At 40.1% G+C, this 21,111-nt stretch overlaps 1 protein-coding gene across 1 annotated transcript in view; it reads right to left on the bottom strand.

Moving 5' to 3' along the window:
* The window catches only part of NME8 (NME/NM23 family member 8), a 68,311-nt gene that overhangs the window by 30,653 nt on the left and 16,547 nt on the right, over positions 1 to 21,111 (bottom strand). The window contains exons 6-7 of the mRNA XM_064575586.1: positions 13,243 to 13,309; positions 12,303 to 12,376 (exon numbers count right to left, since the gene is read on the bottom strand). Coding sequence (XP_064431656.1) covers positions 12,303 to 12,376; positions 13,243 to 13,309 — 141 coding nt within the window. The remainder of the gene's footprint in view (positions 1 to 12,302; positions 12,377 to 13,242; positions 13,310 to 21,111) is intronic.

The raw sequence follows: 21,111 nt of genomic DNA, 5'->3' as shown, positions 1-21,111 counted from the left end.
ACGAAACCAGCCTGAGATGTAAGAAGATCTGGATCTCTACAAACAGAGTATTGCAGGCAGTTGGTTTCCAGGTACGAAGTGGGGAGCCGTGATTCCCTGGGCAGATATTGGAGGATAAACAGCAGTGGGAGAGGACCTGACTGTGGGGATCCTACACCGCCAGTGAGCAATAGCCTGGCGTGCTGGGGATGGGCACAGACTTGCAGACTGGTAGCGGTGGGGAAAGGACTTTAGGACAGCCCCCAGGGCAGAAACCCGGATTGGTGGGGTCCCACATGCAAACTGGAAGCGGCTAGTGGTTTTAGAAGCACAAAGGGCAGAGACGTGCCCCGACCTGGAAGCAGGACTGGGAGTGCTGCTGAGGGGTGCACAACCCAGGACGCTGCAGTTTACAGAAGCATGGACAGAAATGGAGATAGTGTGGCCTGGAGGGCTCACTGAAGAATAGACTGCGATCTCTCTGCTCTGAGGCAGAGGGTTAGAAACGGTCTCTTCTGCTCTGACTCTCGGAAGAGATGCAAAAAGCCAGCAGAGAAAGCAGCCAGAGAACAAAAGCCCCCAAAACTGGTTCCCACTGAGCCCATTCCCTGCCACAGGGGGGCAGGGCAACTCTGCCCAAATAGGGTTGCCTGAGTAACAGTGCAGCAGGCCCCTCCCCCAGAAGACAGGCTGGGAGAACAAGAGGCCAGCAACCCTAAGGTCCCTATAAAATAGGTGCATCTTGCTTGGGTTGTGGTCAATAGTTTGGACTCTATATATTCCCTCAACCACCCTTCAACAGAATGACTAGGAGGAGGAACCCCCAAAATAGGAAAGACTCAGAGACTGTGACTTCTGCCACAGATTTACAAATGGATAGAGATATAACCAAGATTCTCAGAGATGGAATTCAGGGTAGCAGTTGTGAAGACAATAGCTAGAATAGAGAAATCGATTAATGGCAACATAGAGCCTCTAAGGGCAGAAATGAAAGCTGAATTGGCAGAATTTAGAAATGCTATCAATGAGATACAATCTAATCTAGATAATTTAACAGCTAGGGTAAGTGAGGCAGAAGAATAAATTAGTGACCTGGAAGACAATTTAATAGATAAAAAGGGAAAAGAGGAGGCCAGGGAAAAACAACTCAGAATCCATGAAAATAGAATCAGAGAAATAAGTGACATCATGAAGCATTCCAATGTCAGAATTATTGGAATTCCTGAGGAGGTGGAGAGAAAGAGAGAGGATTAGAAGATATATTTGAGCAAATTGTAGGTGAGAACTTTCCTAATCTGGGGAAAGAAACAATTCATGTCTGAGAGGCAGAGAGGACCCCTCCTAAGATCAAGGAAAACAGGCCAACACCCCGGCATGTAATAGTAAAACTTGCAAATCTTAGAACCAAGAAAACCATCTTAAGGGCAGTTAGGGGGAAGAGATTCCTTATATACAGAGGGAGGAACATCAGAATGACGTCAGACCTATCCACAGAGACCTGGCAAGCCAGAAAGGCCTGGCAAGACATATTCAGGGTACTAAACGAGAAGAACATGCACCCAAGAATACTTTATCTGGTAGGGCTGTCATTTAGAATGGATGGAGAGATGCAGAGCTTCCATGACCGGCAGAAAGTGAAAGAATATGTGACCACTAAGCCGACCCTGCAAGAAATATTAAAGGGGGTTCTATAAAAGGAGAAAGACCCCAAGAGTGATATAGAACAGAAATTTACAGAGACAATCTATAAAAACAAGGTCTTCACAGGCAACATGATGACAATAAATTCATATCATTCAATAATCACTCTCAACGTGAATGGCCTAAATGCTCCCATAAAACGGCACAGGGTTGCAGATTGGATAAAAGGACAGGACCCACCCATATGCTGTCTACAAGGGACTCATTTTGAACCTAAAGATATATACAGACTAAAAGTGAAGGGATGGAGATCCATCTTCCATGCCAGCAGACCTCAAAACAAAGCTGGGGTAGCAAATCTCATAGCAATTCTCATATCAGACAAATTAGATTTTAAACTAAAGACTGTAGTTAGAGACACAGAGGACACTATATCATTCTTAAAGGGTCTATCCAACAAGAAGATCTAACAATTGTAAATATCTACGCCCCCAACATGGGAGCAGCCAACTACATAAGCCAACTGTTAACCGAAATAAAGAGTCATATTGATAACAATACGTTAATTGTAGGAGACCTCAATACTCCATCCTCAGCAATAGACAGATCATCTAAGCAGAAAATCAACAAGGAAACAAGAGCTTTGAATGCCACACGGCGGGGGGCAGAGCAAGATGGCGAAGGAGTAGGAGACCTGGATTTCGTCTCCTCTCAGGAATTCAGCTGGATAGGGATCAAACCAGTCTGACCACCTATGAACTCAACAGGAGATCGAAGAAAAGAATAGCAGGAACTCTCTGAACAGAAAAGCGACCACTTTCTGGAAGGTAGCACGTGCGGAGAAGTGAATCTGAGGTGATATTCAGGAGGATAGATGGCGGGGGAGGGGCCTCCGTCAGCCGCTTCTGGCAAGTGATACAGCCACAGAGCACAAAAGCGGAACTTTTAAAAGTCTGCTCCGCTGAGGGACATCACTCCGGTGGCTAAGCTGGGGGTGGGGCCCTCGCGGGACAGTGTGGTCTCAGTACCCTCGGGGTCACAGAGAGACCAGGGGTGCCTGAGTGTGGCAGAGCTCCCAGGTAACAGAGCAGGGAAACCAGCTGCAGAGACGGAGCCGAGGTGCGGGCTCTCAGCTCAGGGTTGCCATAAACCGTGATCCACGGCACAGTTGGGCAACTGCTCCTCCAGCAGGGACCCAACAAGCGGCACATCGGGGAGACTCACCTTCCTCCTCCGGGAGGAGCGGTGCGGGAGCGCACCGCAGGGATCTGCTGGGTTTGGAGACTCCACCCGGGGTCGGGTGCCAGAGATACAAACGCGCGGTCACAGAACAGGTGAGCACGGAGTGGGGCTGCAGACCGGGGAGTCGGAAGTGACTGACTGCTTTTCTCCAGGGGCTCACTGAGGAGCAGGGCCCCGAGTTCTTGGCTCCTCTGGGGCAGAGATTGGGAGGCCGCCATTTTCACTCTCCGCCTCCAAAGCTGTACGGAAAGCTTGCAGGGAACAAAAGCTCCAGAGAGCAACCCAAGCAGATTACTTAGCCCAGACCGGGCAAGGGCGGGGCAATTCCGCCTCCGGCAAAGACATTTGGAAACCACAGCAACAGGCCCCTCCTCCAGAAGATCAGCAAGAACACCCAGCCAAGACCAAGTTTACCGATCAATGAGAACGGCAGAACCCCAGCACTAGGGGAATACTACACATAGAATTCATGGCTTTTTTACCATGCTTCTTTAGTCTTTGAAAGTTAATTTTTTTTTTAGAGATTTTATTTCTTTATTTGACAGAGAGAGAGACAGTGAGAGAGGGAACACAAGCAGGGGGAGTGAGAGAGGGAGAAGCAGACTTCCCGCTGAGCAAGGAGCCAGATGCGGGGCTCGATCCCAGGACCCTGGGATCATGACCTGAGCCGAAGGCAGACGCTTAACAACTGAGCCACCCAGGCGCCCCCAAAGTTAATTTTTTTTTAACTGTCTTTTTTCTTTTTCCTTTTTTTTTTTTTTGAATTTTTCTTTTTCCTTTCTTCAACCAACATCTTATCAATCCCTTTTTTTAAAAAAACAGTTTTATTTTTCATTTTTAGAGTCATATTCTATCCCTTCATAGTAGTTATCCATATTTTTGGCATATATATATAAGTTGTTCTCTCTTTAAAATTTTGAGACAGTTTCTTCTAACAGATCAAAATATACCCTAAATCTCTAGTATATGGTTTTTTTTCTACTCCCCTGCCTGATCACATTCTCTCTCTTTTTTTCTTTTTTCTTTTTTTAAATCCTCTTTGTTCTTTTCTCGAACTTCTTATCAATTCCTTTTATAAAATTTTTTATAATTTCCATCTTACAGTCATATTCCATCCCTTCATCATATCAACCCTTATTTTTATACATATATAAGTTTTTCTTTCTTTAAAATTTTGGGAGGCACTTTCTTCTAACAGACCAAAATCCACCCAAAATCTAGTATGTGGCACTGATCTATATACCAGCCTGATCATATTTGATCACATTCTGGTTTTTTGTTGTTGTTGTTTTCTTTTGTTCTGTTTTTGTGTGTTTTTATCTTTATCTTTTTCTTTTTTTTTCTTTTTCTTTTTTCTCTTTCCCTTTCTTTTCCCACTGCTTCAGATCTTTTCTGATTTGTTTAGAGTATATTTTCTGGGGACATTGTTACTCTGCTAGCATTTTGTTCTCTCATTAATCTATTCTCCTCTGCACAAAATGACAAGATGGAAAAAATCACCTCAACAAAAAGAACAAGAGGTAGTACCGACTGCCAGGGACCTACTCAATACGGACATTAGTATGATGTCAGATCTAGAGTTCAGAATCATCACTTTAAAGATACTAGCTGGGCTCGAGAAAAGCATGGAAGTTATTAGAGAAACCCTTTCTGGAGAAGTAAAAGAACTAAAATCTAACCAAGTTGAAATCAAAAAGGCTATTAATGAGGTGCAATCAAATATGGGGGCGCTAACTGCTAGGCTAAATAAGGCAGAAGAGAGAATCAGTGATATAGAAGACCAAATGATGGAAAAGAAAGAAGCTGAGAAAAAGAGAGATAAACAACTACTGGATCACGAGGGCAGAATTCGAGAGATAAGCGATACCATAAGACAAAACAACATTAGAATAATTGGGATCCCAGAAGAAGAAGAAAGGGAAAGAGGGGCAGAAGGTATAATGGAGCAAATTATAGCAGAGAACTTCCCTAATTTGGGGAAGGAAACAAGCATCAAAATCCAGGAGGCACAGGGAACCCCTCTCAAAATCAATAAAAATAGGTGAACACCCCGACATCTAATAGTAAAATTACGAGTCTCAGAGACAAAGAGAAAATCCTGAAAGCAGCTCGGGAGAAGAGATATGTAATCTACAATGGTAGAAACATTAGACTGGCAACAGACCTATCCACAGAGACCTGACAGGCCAGAAAGGACTGGCAGGATCTATTCAGAGCACTAAATGAGAAAAATATGCAGCCAAGAATACTATATCCAGCTAGGCTGTCATTGAAAATAGAAGGAGAGAGAAAAAGCTTCCAGGACAAACAAAAACTAAAGGAATTTGCAAACACGAAACCAGCCCTACAGGAAATCTTGAAAGGGGTCCTCTAAGCAAAGAGAGACCCTAAAAGCAACAGAGACCAGAAAGGAACACAGACAATATACAGTAACAGTCACCTTGCAGGCAATACAATGGCACTAAATTCCTATCTTTCAATAGTTACCCTGAATGTAAATGGGCTAAATGCCCCCAATCAAAAGACACAGGCTATCAGATTGGATTAAAAAACAAGACCCATCGATATGCTGTCTGCAAGAGACTCATTTTAGACCCAAAGACACCCCCAGATTGAAAGTGAGGGGGTGGAAAACCATTTACCATGCTAATGGACACCAAAAGAAAGCTGGTGTGGCAATCCTTATATCAGACAAATTAGATTTTAAACCAAAGACTGTAATAAGAGATGAGGAAGGACACTATATCCTACTTAAAGGGTCTATCCAACAAGAAGATCTAACAATTGTAAATATCTATGTCCCTAACATGGGAGCAGGCAATTATATAAGGCAATTAATAACAAAAGCAAAGAAACACATCAACAACAATACAATAATAGTGGGGGACTTTAACACCCCCCTCGCTGAAATGGACATATCTTCTAAGCAAAAGATCAACAAAGAAATAAAGACTTTAAATGAGACACTGGACCAAAAGGACTTCACAGACATATTCAGAACATTCCACCCCAAAGCAACAGAATACACATTCTTCTCTAGTGCCCATGGAACATTCTCCAAATAGATCATATCCTGGGTCATAAATCAGGTCTCAACCGGTACCAAACAATTTGGATCATTCCCTGCCTATTTTCAGACCACAATGCTTTGAAACTAGAACTCAATCACAAGAGGAAAGTTGGAAAGAACTCAAATACATGGAGGCTAAAGAGCATCCTACTGAAGAATGAATGGGTCAAACAGGAAATTAAAGAAGAATTAAAAAAATTCATGGAAACCAATGAAAATGAAAACACAACTGTTCAAAATCTTTGGGATGCAGCGAAGGCAGTCCTAAGAGGAAAGTATATAGCAATACAAGCCTTTCTCAAGAAACAAGAAAGGTCTCAAGTACACAACCTAACCCTACACCTAAACGAGCTGGAAAAAGAACAGCAAATAAAGCCTAAACCCAGCAGGAGAAGAGAAATAATAAAGATCAGAGCAGAAATCAATGAAATAGAAACTAAAAGAACAGTAGAACAGATCAACGAAACTAGGAGCTGGTTCTTTGAAAGAATTCACAAGATTGATAAACCCCTGGCCAGACTTATCAAAAAGAAAAGAGAAATGACCCAAATCAACAAAATCATGAATGAAAGAGGAGAGATCACAACCAACACCAAAGAAATACAAACACTTATAAGAAGGGGCGCCTGGGTGGCTCAGTTGGTTAAGTGAATGCCTTCGGTTCAGGTCATGATCCTGGAGTCCCTGGATCGAGTCCCACATCGGGCCCCCTGCTCAGCAGGGAGTCTGCTTCTCCCTCTGACCCTCCCGGCCCTCCCCCCTCTCGTGCTCTCTCTCTCTCTCTCAGTCTCTCTCTCTCAGATAAATAAATAAAATCTTAAAAAAAAAAATTAAAAAAAAAAACACTTATAAGAACATATTATGAGCAACTCTATGCCAGCAAATTAGATAACCTGGAAGAAATGGATGCATGCCTAGAGATGTATCCACTACCAAAACTGAACCAGGAAGAAATAGAAAACCTGAACAGACCTATAACCACTAAGGAAATTGAGGCAGTCATCAAAAATCTCCCAACAAACAAAAGCCCAGGGCCAGATGGCTTCCCAGGGGAATTCTACCAAACATTTCAAGAAGAATTAATACCTATTAATTGGTGGGAATGCAAGCTGATGCAGCCACTCTGGAAAACAGTATGGAGGTTTCTCAAAAAGTTGAAAATAGAGCTACGATATGATCCAGCAATTGCACTACTGGGTATTTACCCCAAAGATACAAAAGTAGGGATCCGAAAGGGTACGTGCACCCCGATGTTTATAGCAGCAATGTCCACAATAGCCAAACTGTGGAAACAGCCAAGATGTCCATCGACAGATGAATGGATAAAGAAGATGTGGTATATATATATACAATGGAATATTATGCAGCCATCAAAAGGAATGAGATCTTGCCATTTGCAACGACGTGGATGGAACTGGAGAGCATTATGTTGAGTGAAATAAGTCAAACAGAGAAAGACATGTATCATATGACCTCAGTGATAGGAGGAATTCTTAATTGCAGGAAACAAACTGAGGGTTGCTGGAGTGGGGGGTGGGGTGGGAGGGATGGGGTGACTGGGTGATAGACACTGGGGAGGGTATGTGCTCTGGTAAGCGCTGTGAATTGTGCAAGATTGTTGAATCTCAGATTTGTACCTCTGAAACAAATAATGCAATATATGTTAAGAAAAAAAAAGAAGAAGAAGAAGGTAGCAGGAGGGGAAGAATGAAGGGGGGGTAAAGGAGGAGTAGACAAACCATGAGAGACGATGGACTCTGAAAAACAAACTGAGGGTTCTAGAGGGGAGGGGGGTGGGAGGATGGGTTAGCCTGGTGATGGGTATTGAGGAGGGCACATTCTGCATGGAGCACTGGGTATTATGCACAAACAATGAATCATGGAACACTACATCTAAAACTAATGATGTAATGTATGGGGATTAACATAAGATTAAAAAAATTTAACTGAATGACACACTGGACCAGATGGACCTCAAAGATATATACAGGACATTCCACCCTAAAACAACAGAATACTCATTCTTCTCGAGCACACATGGAACTTTCTCCAGAAGAGACCACATACTGGGTCACAAATCAGGTCTCAACCTATACCAAAAGACTGGTATTATTCCCTGCATATTCTCAGACCCTAATGCTTTAAAACTGGAACTCAATCACAAGAAAAAATTTGGCAGAAATTCAAACACTTGGAAGCTAAAGACCACTCTGCTCAAGAATGTTTGGGTCAACCAGGAAATCAAAGAAGAACTTAAAGAATTCATGGAGACCAGTGAGAATGAAAACACATCAGTCCAAAACCTATGGGATACTGCAAAGGCGGTCCTAAGGGGGAAATACATAGCCATCCAAGCCTCACTCAAAAAAATAGAAAAATTCCGATTTCACCAACTAACTCTACACCTTAAAGAACTAGAGAAAAAGCAACAAACGATGCTTAAGCCACACATTAGAAGAGAAATAATTAAGATTAGAGCAGAGATCAATGAATTAGAAACCAGAAACACAGTAGATCAGATGAACAAAACTAGAAGCTGGTCCTTTGAAAGAATTAATAAGATCGAGAATCCACTGGTCAGACTTATCCAAAAGAAAGAGAAAGGACCTAAAAAAATAAAACTATAAATGAAAGGGGAGAGATCACGACTAACACCAAGGAAATAGAAACAATTATTAGAAATTATTATCAACAAATATATGCCAATAAACTGAGCAATCTGGATGAAATGGACGCTCTCTGGAAACCTATAAGCTGCCAAGACTGAAACAGGAAGAAACTGACAAACTGAATAGGCCAATAACAAGTAACGAGATTGAAGCAGTGATCAAAAACCTCCCAAAAAACAAGAGTCCAGGGCCTGATGGATTCCCTGGGGAATTCTACCAAACATTCAAAGAAGAAATAATACCTATCCTCCTGAAGCTGTTTCAAAAAATAGAAACAGAAGGAAAGCTTCCAGACTCATTCTGTGAGGCCAGCATTACCTTAATCCCCAAACCAGGCAAAGACCCTGTCACAAAGGAGAATTTCAGACCGATACCCCTGATGAATATGGATTCCAAAATCCTCAACAAAATCCTATCTAATATTATCCAACAATACATTAAAAGGATCATCCACAATGACCAAGTGGGATTTATCCCCGGGATGCAAGGGTGGTTCAACATTCACGAATCAATCAATGTGACAGAACACATTAATAAGAGGAGAGAGAAGAACCATATGGTCCTCTCAATTGATGCAGAAAAAGCATTTGACAAAATACAGCATCCTTTCCTGATTAAAACTCTTCAGAGTGTAAGGATAGAGGGAACATTCCTCAAGTTCATAAAATGCATCTATGAAAAACCCACACTGAGTATCATTCTCAATGGGGAAAAGCTGAGAGCCTTTCCCTTAAGTTCAGAAACACTTCAAGAATGCCCACTCTCACGGGGCGCCTGGGTGGCTCAGTTGGTTAAGCGACTGCCTTCGGCTCAGGTCATGATCCTGGAGTCCCTGGATCGAATCCCACATGGGGCTCCCTGCTCGGCAGGGAGTCTGCTTCTCCCTCTGACCCTCCCCCCTCTCATGTGTTCTCTCTCATTCTCTCTCTCAAATAAATAAATAAAATCTTTAAAAAAAAAAAAAAAGAATGCCCACTCTCATCACCATTGTTCAACATAGTACTAGACGTCCTAGCAACAGCAATCAGACAACAAAAATAAACAAAAGGTATTCAAAATGGCAAAGAAGAAGTCAAACTCTCTCTTTTTGCAGATGACATGATACTTTATGTGGAAAACCCAAAAGACTCCACCCCCAAATTACTAGATCTCATTCAGCAATTCAGTAATGTGGCAAGATACAAAATCAATGCACAGAAATCAGTTGTTTTCTTATACGCTAACAATGCAAGTGTAGAAAGAGAAATTAGAGAAACGATTCCATTTACAACAGCACCAAAACCCATAAGATACCTCGGAATAAACCCAACCAAAGAGGTAAAGGATTTATACTCTAGGAACTACAGAGCACTCATGAAAGAAATTGAAGACACAAAAAGATGGAAAAACATTCCATGCTCATGGATCAGAATAATAAACATTGTTAAAATGTCTATGCTACTCAGAGCAATCTATACTTTCAATGCCATCCCAATCAAAATTCGAATGACATTTTTCAAAGTGCTGGAACAAACAATCCTAAAATTTGTATGGAATCAGAAAAGACCCCGAATCGCCAAGGAAATGTTGAAAAAGAAAAACAAAGCTGGGGGCATCACGTGGCCCAATTTCAAGGTATATTACAAGGCAGTGATCACCAAGAGAGCATGGTACTGGCACATAAACAGACATATAGACCAATGGAACAGAATAGAGAACCCAGATATGGACCCTCAACTCTATGGTCAAATAATCTTCAACAAAGCAGGAAAAAATATGCAATGCAAAAAAGACAGTCTCTTCAATAAATGGTGCTGGGAAAATTGGACAGCCACATGTAGAAGAATGAAACTCGACCGCTAACACCATACACAAAGAGAAACTCAAAATGGATGAAAAACCTCAATGTGAGACAGAAATCCATCAAAATCCTAGAGGAGAACATAGGCAGTAACCTCTTTGACATCGCTCACAGCAACTTCTTTCAAGATAGATGAAAGGCTAGTGAAACAAAAGCAAAAATGAACTTTTGGGACTTCATCAAGATAAAAAGCTTCTGCACAGCAAAGGAAACAGTCAACAAAACAAAGAGGCAATCCACAGAATGGGAGAAGATATTTGCAAATGACACTACAGATAAAGGGCTGGTATCCAAGATCTATAAACAACTTCTCAAACTAACACCCAAAAAATAAATAATCAAGTCAAAAAATGGGCAGAAGACATGAACAGACACATCTCCAAAGAAGACATACAAATGGCTAACAGACACATGAAAAATGTTCATCATCATTAGCCATCAGGGAAATTCAAATTAAAGCCACAAATAGATACCACCTTACACCAGTTAGAATGGCAAAAATGGACAAGGCAAGAAACAACAAATGTTGGAGAGCTTGTGGAGAAAGGGGAATCCTCTTACACTGTTGGTGGGAATGCAAGTTGGTACAGCCACTTTGGAAAACAGTGTGGAGGTTCCTCAAAAAATTAAAAATAGAGCTACCCTGTGACCCAGCAATTGCACTACTGGGTATTTACCCCAAAGACGCAGATGTAGTGAAAACAAGGGCCATATGCACCCCAATGTTTGCAATAGCCAAACTGTGGAAAGAGCCGAGATGTCCATCAACAGATGAATGGATAAAGATGTGGTGCATATATACAATGGAATATTACTCAGCCATCAGAAAGGATGAATACCCAACTTTTACATCAACATGGATGGGACTGGAGGAGATTATGCTAAGTGAAATAAGTCAAGCAGAGAAAGTCAATTATCATATGGTTTCACTTTTTTGTGGAACATAAGGAATAGCATGGAGGACATTAGGAGAAGGAAGGGAAAAATGAAGGGGGGGAAACCAGAGGGGGAGACGAACCATGAGAGACTATGGACTCTGAGAAACAAACTGGGGGTTTTAGAGGGGAGGAGGTTAGGGGGATGTGTTAGCCCGGTGATGGGTATTAAGGAGGGCACGTATTGCATGGAGCACTGGGTGTTATATGAAACAATGAATCGTGGATCACCACATCAAAAACTAATGATGTATTGTATGGTGACTAACATAATAAAATAAAATTAAAAAAAAAAAGGAGTCAGCAAAGTACAGCCTGCAGTCAACATCTGGCCCACCACCTGCATTTGGAAATAAAGCTTATTGGGGCATGGCCACGCCCATGTGTGATGGCAGAGTTCAGCTGTGGTGACAGAGATCATATGCCCCACAAACCTGAAAATAGTTACTCTCTGGCCCTTTATAGGAAAAGTTTCCTGACCTTTGGATTAGAATGCAGCTTTTCCTCTTATAAAAATTTATTTTAGCTCTAAAGCAAAACATCAAATGCTTCCTTACTCTACCATATATCTAAAAAGGACCATACATTTGTGACAACATACAGAACATAAAACAAGCCAATGTGAGTTTATAACAAGCTTCCATTGTTAGTAACTAAACAGGAAGAACATTTGTTATAATCCAATATAAGAACTGTAATTTTTATCATTTATATTGGATGCTGGTAGAGCAGAGTTCTTTAAATAAAGATGCTTAAATAGGTCTAACTTTTGTCAAAACAAAAGATTCCAAGCCTTTGGAGGTACCTAGCATCAGAAATTTGTTATGTTCCATTTCACTCTAAATAATAAGCTTGTCTCCAAATTGACAGTTAAGAGGTTGTTATGTTGCAATTAATATAAAGTATTGTGGGGAAATATCACTTACTTTTTGTTTAATCTCTAGAGATTTTCTATTAAGCACAGCATCGGGTTTGATAATAGCAATACTGTAGAGTTGATCTAGGGAAAAAAATAGGAGAATTTCATTTTCTTGGCACAAAGATTAGATAATGAAGGATTTGGGAATTAGAAATGTAAATTATTAATGTCCAGTGAGTTTCTGCCCATTGACAGTTTTGTTGTTATTACAGCATTCCAACTACCAAAGAGTTTCTCTTTAGAATCAAAGCGCAGTTCCTCTATTTGCATGCAGGAGAAACATTCACAAAAATTGGTGGTTCACAGGCAAAAAAAAAAAAAAAGATTTAGGTGGGCACTAGTTATTTTAATATAATTCACATGCATTAAAATCACACCCATGATCCATCCAGCTTAGTATCACTGTTGAGTGGAGTTTCAATACAAGCAAACATAACAGACTGATGGATTTCACCATCTAGAGATTTATCTACATTTACCTACACATTCTTACGATGAGCTTTTAGTGCAGGATAGCTAACTGAGCACACTCTTTGTCTCTGCTCCCTCCAAAGTATGAACACACACTCACACATCTACACAGACAATCCAGGAAGAAAACTGTTAACTGTAAAGTAAACCGGCATGTGGGTCATTGAGGAAGAAATTATTTTCACAAGGTTTTGAAAGATGACGAAGGATGAAGAGGAGGCTGCTGTCTAGTTAATCACAGGGGACAGGAACCCCTGTTCTGGGTAACCTCTGAAGGCCACAGGCACAGAGACCAAAGGGAAGGCAAGGAGAGCAAAAAAAGTTTGCTTGTTAATAACTGAGTCTAGTATTATCTAGCCAGTCCCTTATCAATAACACTGAGGTCACCACCAGCCTTTTTGCTCCTGCAGCTAGTGCTCTACTGAACATCCATGTACACAAATCCCTTGCCATTACTCTGAAGGAAATTTACTTACCAATACTTTCATTGAGTACTTCCCCACCATCATCCGCCTCTGGATCTACAAACACAATTTCATGATACTGTGGACAAGAAATGCAAATAGAAGTTATATTTTAATATGACAGGAAAAGAGTTTTCAGAAATTTTATTTCTAATAAATATTTATAATTCAAGGGATAGAGGGTAAAGTGGAAATGTGCCTACATTTATCTAACTCTACTTTTCCCCATCTTTTCAGTGAAATAAAAAAAAAAAAGGAATGTTTAAAATGATTGGGGTGGTAAGACTATCAAGAAATAATACATATGGAAACTGTTTAAAAACCAAAAACCTTAAAACTTAAGAAGAGCACAAGGAATAAAATAAGAAAGAAGCAGAGATTATTAAGTAAGAAAGCAATAAATTAGGGGTGCCTGGGTGGCTCAGTTAGTTGAGTATCCAACTCTTGGTTTCGGCTCAGGTCATGAACTCAAGTGTCGTGGGATCCAACACCCTGTTGGGCTCTGTGCTCAGTGGGGAGTCTGCTTGAGATTCTCTCCTTCTCCTTTACCCCTCCCCTGCTTGCTCTCTCTCTCTCTCAAATAAATAAATAATAGAAAGAAAGCAACAGATACATAATTATCATGTTGAAGATCAAAAGGGCATTTGATAGTTTCAAGATCCAATCCTAACCATTACCCTTAGTAAACTAGAAACAGAAAAATACCTCCTTAACTTATAAAAAACTGTCTTGCTCAAAACAATAACCAATTTTCTACTATAAAGTAAAATACTGGGAAGGAAGGGGATGGGGGTTCCTTAATTTCTTGAGAAGCCCTTAAAGTGCTTCTGTGATTCTGTTTTAACTATCTGAAAGGTTTATATATTTACATATATACATTTTTTTGCCAAGAGAATGCATAATTTCAGAGTCTCGATGAAATAAAGACCCCAAAATGTATGGAAATGACTACACTGGAAGCTCTCATTCTTATTACAATCGGGAATAAGATAATTATACCAGCTATAACTTCAAACTGATCTGACTTTATATTTGCTGGACATGTGCTGGCCAATACAGCACCCACTAACTACATAAGGCTATTTCAGCACTTGAAAATGAAGTTAATCCAAATTAAGATGTGCCATAAGTGATAGCTGCACAGCACATTCCGAAGATTTAGCATGAAAAAATGATTGCAGAATACCTTATTTTTTATATTGAGTACATATTTAAATATATGTATATTTTTAAATCCTGTATATTTTTAATATACAGGATTTAAAAAATTTAATTTCACTTTATTCTAAAAAAAGAGAAAAAGAGAGAGGGAAACAAGCCGTAAGAGACTCTTAACAATAGAGAACACCTGAGGGTTGATGGAGGGAGGTGGGTGGAGGGATGGCCTAGATGGGGGATGGGCATAAGGAGGGCACTTGTGATGAGCACTGGGTGTTGCATGTAATTGATGAATCACTTAATTCTACTCCTGAAGCCAATATTACACTATATGTTAACTAACTAGAATTTAAATAAAAATTTGAAAAGAAAAAATAATAATAATTTCCCTTTTTTCTTTGTTGTTTTTAATGTGACTCGTAGAATATTTTAAATTATGCATGTGACTCACAACATGACTTGTATTTTTTTATGATCTACAGGGCTGTGCTAGACCAGGCAATTAGATAAAAAAGCTAAACAACAGAAGCATTCAACAAAATGGAATAATATAAAATAAACATATTAATACATTTCTTATATTCATGCTGTTATTAATTAAAACAGGATATCATTCTGTAAGAACACTCAGAACAACAACAACATAACCACAGAACAGAGTACACATAGAGAAAGGTACATAGAATATAGCAATTAGGAGTATATGTTTAGGAGTCATTCTGCCTGACATCAAATTCTGGTTTCACCACCTACTAGCTGTCTGTTTTGGGGGAAATAACTTAATGTTTTTAAAGCCCTGTCTTATCATTTGTAACTATCTCATTAGATTTCTTGAGATTCCCACTCAAGATGGCAACATAAAAGGCTGAACTTAACTTCCTCCTATAAACACACCAAATCTACAGCTCTCTATAAAAAAAATTTCCTCTGAAAAAAATCCAGAGAAAGGCTGAGCAACTCCTACATTTCAGGCAAATGAGAAAAAAACAAAAAACAAACCCATACTGAAATGGGTAGGAAAGTAGGAGAGTTTCAGACACAACTTGACCATCAACTTCACCCTCACCACAGTGACACACAATTGGGAGGGAACAACCGGCATCTCCCTGAGGAGTGAAGAAGGGTTTAGACTCACCATATAATGTGCCAAATTTTAAGACTTTCATTTGAAAGATAGGTCCCCCAAATCCCTACCTCTGAAAGCCAACTGGGGCTTGTGTCCATGAGTCCCAAGAGGCTAGAGTAAACAAACAGTTCTCAACAGGCTGGAAAGGACGGGCTGTGGCTATCCTATCAGGGCTCAGCGCACAGGCAGCTCACTGACATGCCCAGTTTCTCTCTGAAAGAAGCCTATTTGAAACTCTTAAAAGCTGTAGCCTGAGAGGCAAGCTCCTAAATTAACACAGATCTGGGGGCTGACTGCAGTCCTCTCTGGAGACCAGGGAGGATGACAGGCCCATCTTTGCACCTTCCCTCTGCCCTGCTCCAGGAGGGTGATGTCCACGTGAACATGGTTTGAGCGCACATCTGGCACCCCACCCCAGCTTTTGTGGCTGCTCCCCAAGGACACATCCCTTATAGCCTGACTATGGCAGCCAGCAGAGCAGGTGTTGTTGGGTTCAGTACAACCAGCTATGTTTGGATAAACCATCCATACAGAAAACCAATAAGAAAACACCGGACTTAAATTATGCCCCCCAGGTGCCCCAAATACAAAGGATCTTAAGAGACTACTATGACCAACTATGAAATCACTATCTCAAAAAGTTATGTTCAAGCACGTCTGGGTGGCTCAGTCAGTTGGGCATCCCACTCTTGATTTCCACTCAGGTCATAATCTCAAGGTCGTGGGATAAAGCCCCACATCAGGCTCCATGCTGCTGAGCATGGAGACTGCTTGGGATTCTCTCTCTCCCTCTGCCCCTATCCTGTCTCTCCCGAAAGAGAGAAAGAAAGAAAGAAAGAAAGAAAGAAAGAAAGAAAGAAAGAAAGAAAGAAAGAAAGAAAGAAAGAAAAGAAGAAAGAAAAAAAAAGAAAAGTTATGTGCATACCCATGTTCCCTGTAGCATTATTCATAATAGTCAAGACATGCAGACAACCTAAACGTCCATCAATGGGGCGCCTGGGTGGCTCAGTCGTTAAGCATCTGCCTTTGGCTCGGGTCATGATCTCAGGGTCCTGGGATCGAGCCCCGCATCAGGCTCCCTGCTCCGCGGGAAGCCTGCTTCTCCCTCTCCCACTCCCCCTGCTTCTGTTCCCTCTCTCGCTGTGTCTCTCTCTGTCAAATAAATAAAATCTTTAAAATAAATAAATAAATAAATGTCCATAATGAATGAATGGATAAAGACATGGTATATACATGCAATGCAATATTATTCCCACATAAAAATGAAAGAAATCCTTCTATTTGTGACAACATAGAAGGACCTTGAGGGCACTATGCTAAATAAAATCAGTCAGAGAAAGACAAATTCTATCCAATCTCACTTATATGTGGAATCTAAAAAAAAAAAAAAACTAAACTCATAAACATAGAGAACAGAATGGTGGTTACCAGAGGTAGAGGGTGGGAAGTGTGGGAATTGGGTGAAGGTGACCAAAGGTACAAACTTCCAGTTATAAGATAAATAAGTTCTGAGGGTATAACATACAGCATAGTGACTATACATAATAATACTGTATAGTATACTTGCAAGTTGCTAAGAGAGTAGATCTTGAAAGTCCTCATCACAACAAAACAAAATTGTTAACTATGGAAGGTGACAGATGTTAAACTTAGTGATCATTTCACAATATGTACAGATATCAAATCATTATGTTATATACATTCAATCAATACAATGTTGTTTGTCAGTCATATCTCAATAAAACTAGGAAGGAAAAAGATTTCTGTCAAAATTAAATGAGATCTGTTTATAAATGTTGGCAAACAGCAGCTCTTCAAAAAGTCCTAGTAATTACAATTTTCACAAACAAGTGGGGATGGCGGGGGGCGGTGAGAGGGAAAAAGAGACAGAGAGGAGGGAGAGAAGATTCCCTGACAAAAAAGAAAATCTGAAAAGTAAAGAAAAATGTCCTTGGATAAGAAAAATCACTATTATGAAAATGTAAAGTCCCCATATTTGTCATTTGCCACTCTTCCATCAAAATGTTCATTTTTTTCTTAACACTCAAAAAGTACTTTGTGCATACTATGGATATTAGCACATAGACATAGAGTACAAGAATTTTTCCCAGTTTACTGTTTTCCTTTTACATTTTAGGGTGCACTTCAAGGTTTTAAATAATCAAATCAATTTTTCATTTTTGATATCTCTGTTTTGTGTTAGGTTTACAATGCCTTCCTTAACCTAAGACAATATAAACGTTCACCAGTATTTTCTTCTAATGCTTTTATGCTTTCTTCATATTCAGCTCTGTAATTCATCTGTAATTTATGTATATGATGAGAAAATGATATAAATTTCTTATACAAATAGTTAACCCAATATTCCTAAGCCTGTTGATCAAATTTTTTATCCTTTTCTGATTTAAACTGGTATTTTTATAGCAAATACTTAATACAAGCTTGAACCTATATCTTCTCATTATTTCTATTTTTCAGTATTTCTTGCCTCATCTGTACTTTCCACTTTTTAAGTTCATACTTTCCCTTTTCACTCTTGTGGTTGGTTTGGCATGCATAGGTGTATTGTGTGTGTGGACACATGCACACGCGCATGTGCGAGCTCAGGTGTGTTCATTTCAATAACACCGGTAGCTCTTCCTTATCTGCCTGTATTTTTTTATGTTATTTTATTTTATTATGTTATGTTACCATACAGTAGATCATTAGTTTTTGATTTAGTGATCCACGAGTCATTGTTTTCATATAACACCCAGTGCTCCATGCAGTACATGCCCTCCTTAATACCCATCACCAGGCTAACCCATCCCCCCACCCTCCTTCCCTCTAAAACCTTCAGTTTGTTTCTCAGAGTCCAAAGTCTCTCATGGTTCGTCTCCCCCTCTGGTTTCCCCCCCTTCATTTTTCCCTTCCTTCTCCTAATGTCCTCCATGCTATTCCTTATGTTCCACAAAAAAGTGAAACCATATGATAATTGACTTTCTCTGCTTGACTTATTTCACTTAGCATAATCTCCTCCAGTCCCATCCATGTTGATGTAAACGTTGGGTATTCATCCTTTCTGATGGCTGAGTAATATTCCATTGTATATATGCACCACATCTTCTTTATCCATTCATCTGTTGAAGGGCATCTCGGCTCTTTCCACAGTTCGGCTATTGCAGACATAGCTGCTTTGAACATTGGGGTGCATATGGCCCTCCTTTTCACTACATCTATGCCTTTGGGGTAAATACCCAGTAGTGCAATTACTGGGTCATAGGGTAGCTCTATTTTTAATTTTTTGAGGAACCTCCACACTGTTTTCCAACGTGGCTGTACCAACTTGCATTCCCACCAACAGTATAAGAGAGTTCCCCTTTCTCCACAACCACTCCAACATTTGTTGTTTCTTGCCTTGTCCATTTTTGCCATTCTAACTAGTGTAAGGTGGTATCTCATTGAGGTTTTCATTTGGATTTCCCTGATGCCGAGCGATGTTGAGCACTTTTTCATATGTCTGTTAGCCATTTGTATGTCTTTGAAGAAGTATCTGTTCATGTCTTCTGCCCATTTCTTGACTGGATTACTTGTTTTTTGGGTATTGAGTTTGAGAAGTTGTTTATAGATCTTGGATACCAGCCCTTTATCTGTAGTGTCATTTGCAAATATCTTCTCCATTCTGTGGGTTGCCTCTTTGTTTTGTTGACTGTTTCCTTTGCTGTGCAGAAGCTTTTTATCCTGATGAAGTTCCAAAAGTTCATTTTTGCTTTTGTTTCACTAACCTTTGGAGATGTATCCTGAAAGAAGTTGCTGTGGCCGATGTCAAAGAGGTTCTCTTCTAGGATTTGGATGGATTCCTGTCTCACATTGAGGTCTATCATCCATTTTGACTTTATCTTTGTGTATGGTGTTAGAGAATGGTCGAGTTTCATTCCTGTATATAGCTGTCCAATTTTCCCAGCACCATTTATTGAAGAGACTGTCTTTTTTGCATTGCATATTTTTTCCTGCTTTGTTGAAGATTATTTGACCATAGAGTTGAGGGTCCATATGTGGGCTCTCTAGTCTGTTCCATTGGTTGATATGTCTGTTTTTGTGCCAGTACCATGCTCTGTTGGTGATCACTGCTTTGTAATATAGCTTGAAATCAGGCCACATGCTGCCCCCAGCTTTGTTTTTCTTTTTCAACATTTCCTTGGTGATTCTGGGTCTTTTCTGATTCCTTACAACTTTAGGATTGTTTGTTCCATTTGACAAATGTCACTGGAATTTTGATCAGGATGGTGTTGAAGGTATAGATTGCTCTGGGTAGCATAGACATTTTAACAATGTTTATTCTTCTGATCCATGAGCATGGAATGTTTTTCCACCTTTTTGTGTGCTCTTCGATTTCTTTCATGAGTGTTCTGTAGTTCCTAGAGTATAGATCCTTTACCTCTTTGGTTAGGTTTATTCCGAGGTATCTTATGGGTTTTGGTGCTAATGTAAATGGAATCATTTCTCTAATTTCTCTTTCTACACTTGCATTGTTAATGTATAAGAAAGAAAGTCATTTCTGTGCATTGATTTTGTATCCTGACACATTACTGAATTGCTGTGTGAGTTCTAGTAATCTAGTAATGTTATCTGCGAAAAGAAAGAGTTTGACTTCTTCTTTGCCAATTTGAATACCTTTTATTTATTTTTGTTGTCTGATTGCTGTTGCTAGGACGTCTAGTACTATGTTGAACAATGGTGACGAGAGTGGGCATTCTTTTTTTTTTTTTTTAAGATTTTATTTATTTATTTGAAAGAGAGAATGAGAGAGAACACATGAGAGGGGGGAGGGTCAGAGGGAGAAGCAGACTCCCTGCCGAGCAGGGAGCCCCATGTGGGATTCGATCCAGGGACTCCAGGATCATGACCTGAGCCGAAGGCAGTCGCTTAACCAACTGAGCCACCCAGGCGCCCCGTGAGAGTGGGCATTCTTGAAGTGTTTCTGAACTTAAGGGAAAGGCTCTCAGCTTTTCCCCATTGAGAATGATACTCAGTGTGGGTTTTTCATAGATGCATTTTATGAACTTGAGGAATGTTCCCTCTATCCTTACACTCTGAAGAGTTTTAATCAGGAAAGGATGCTGTATTTTGTCAAATGCTTTTTCTGCATCAATTGAGAGGACCATATGGTTCTTCTCTCTCCTCTTATTAATGTGTTCTGTCACATTGATTGATTCGTGAATGTTGAACCACCCTTGCATCCCGGGGATAAATCCCACTTGGTCATTGTGGATGATCCTTTTAATGTATTGTTGGATAATATTAGATAGGATTTTGTTGAGGATTTTGGAATCCATATTCATCAGGGGTATCGGTCTGAAATTCTCCTTTGTGACAGGGTCTTTGCCTGGTTTGGGGATTAAGGTAATGCTGGCCTCACAGAATGAGTCTGGAAGCTTTCCTTCTGTTTCTATTTTTTGAAACAGCTTCAGGAGGATAGGTATTATTTCTTCTTTGAATGTTTGGTAGAATTCCCCAGGGAATCCATCAGGCCCTGGACTCTTGTTTTTTGGGAGGTTTTTGATCACTGCTTCAATCTCGTTACTTGTTATTGGCCTATTCAGTTTGTCAGTTTCTTC

The sequence above is a fragment of the Mirounga angustirostris genome, unplaced genomic scaffold (genome assembly GCF_029215605.1).
Source record: "Mirounga angustirostris isolate CCGP_5_RB_7025 unplaced genomic scaffold, mMirAng1.0.hap1 SCAF_12, whole genome shotgun sequence".
In the NCBI taxonomy this organism is placed as follows: domain Eukaryota; kingdom Metazoa; phylum Chordata; class Mammalia; order Carnivora; family Phocidae; genus Mirounga; species Mirounga angustirostris.
This window is presented reverse-complemented; position numbering and strand designations above follow the sequence as displayed.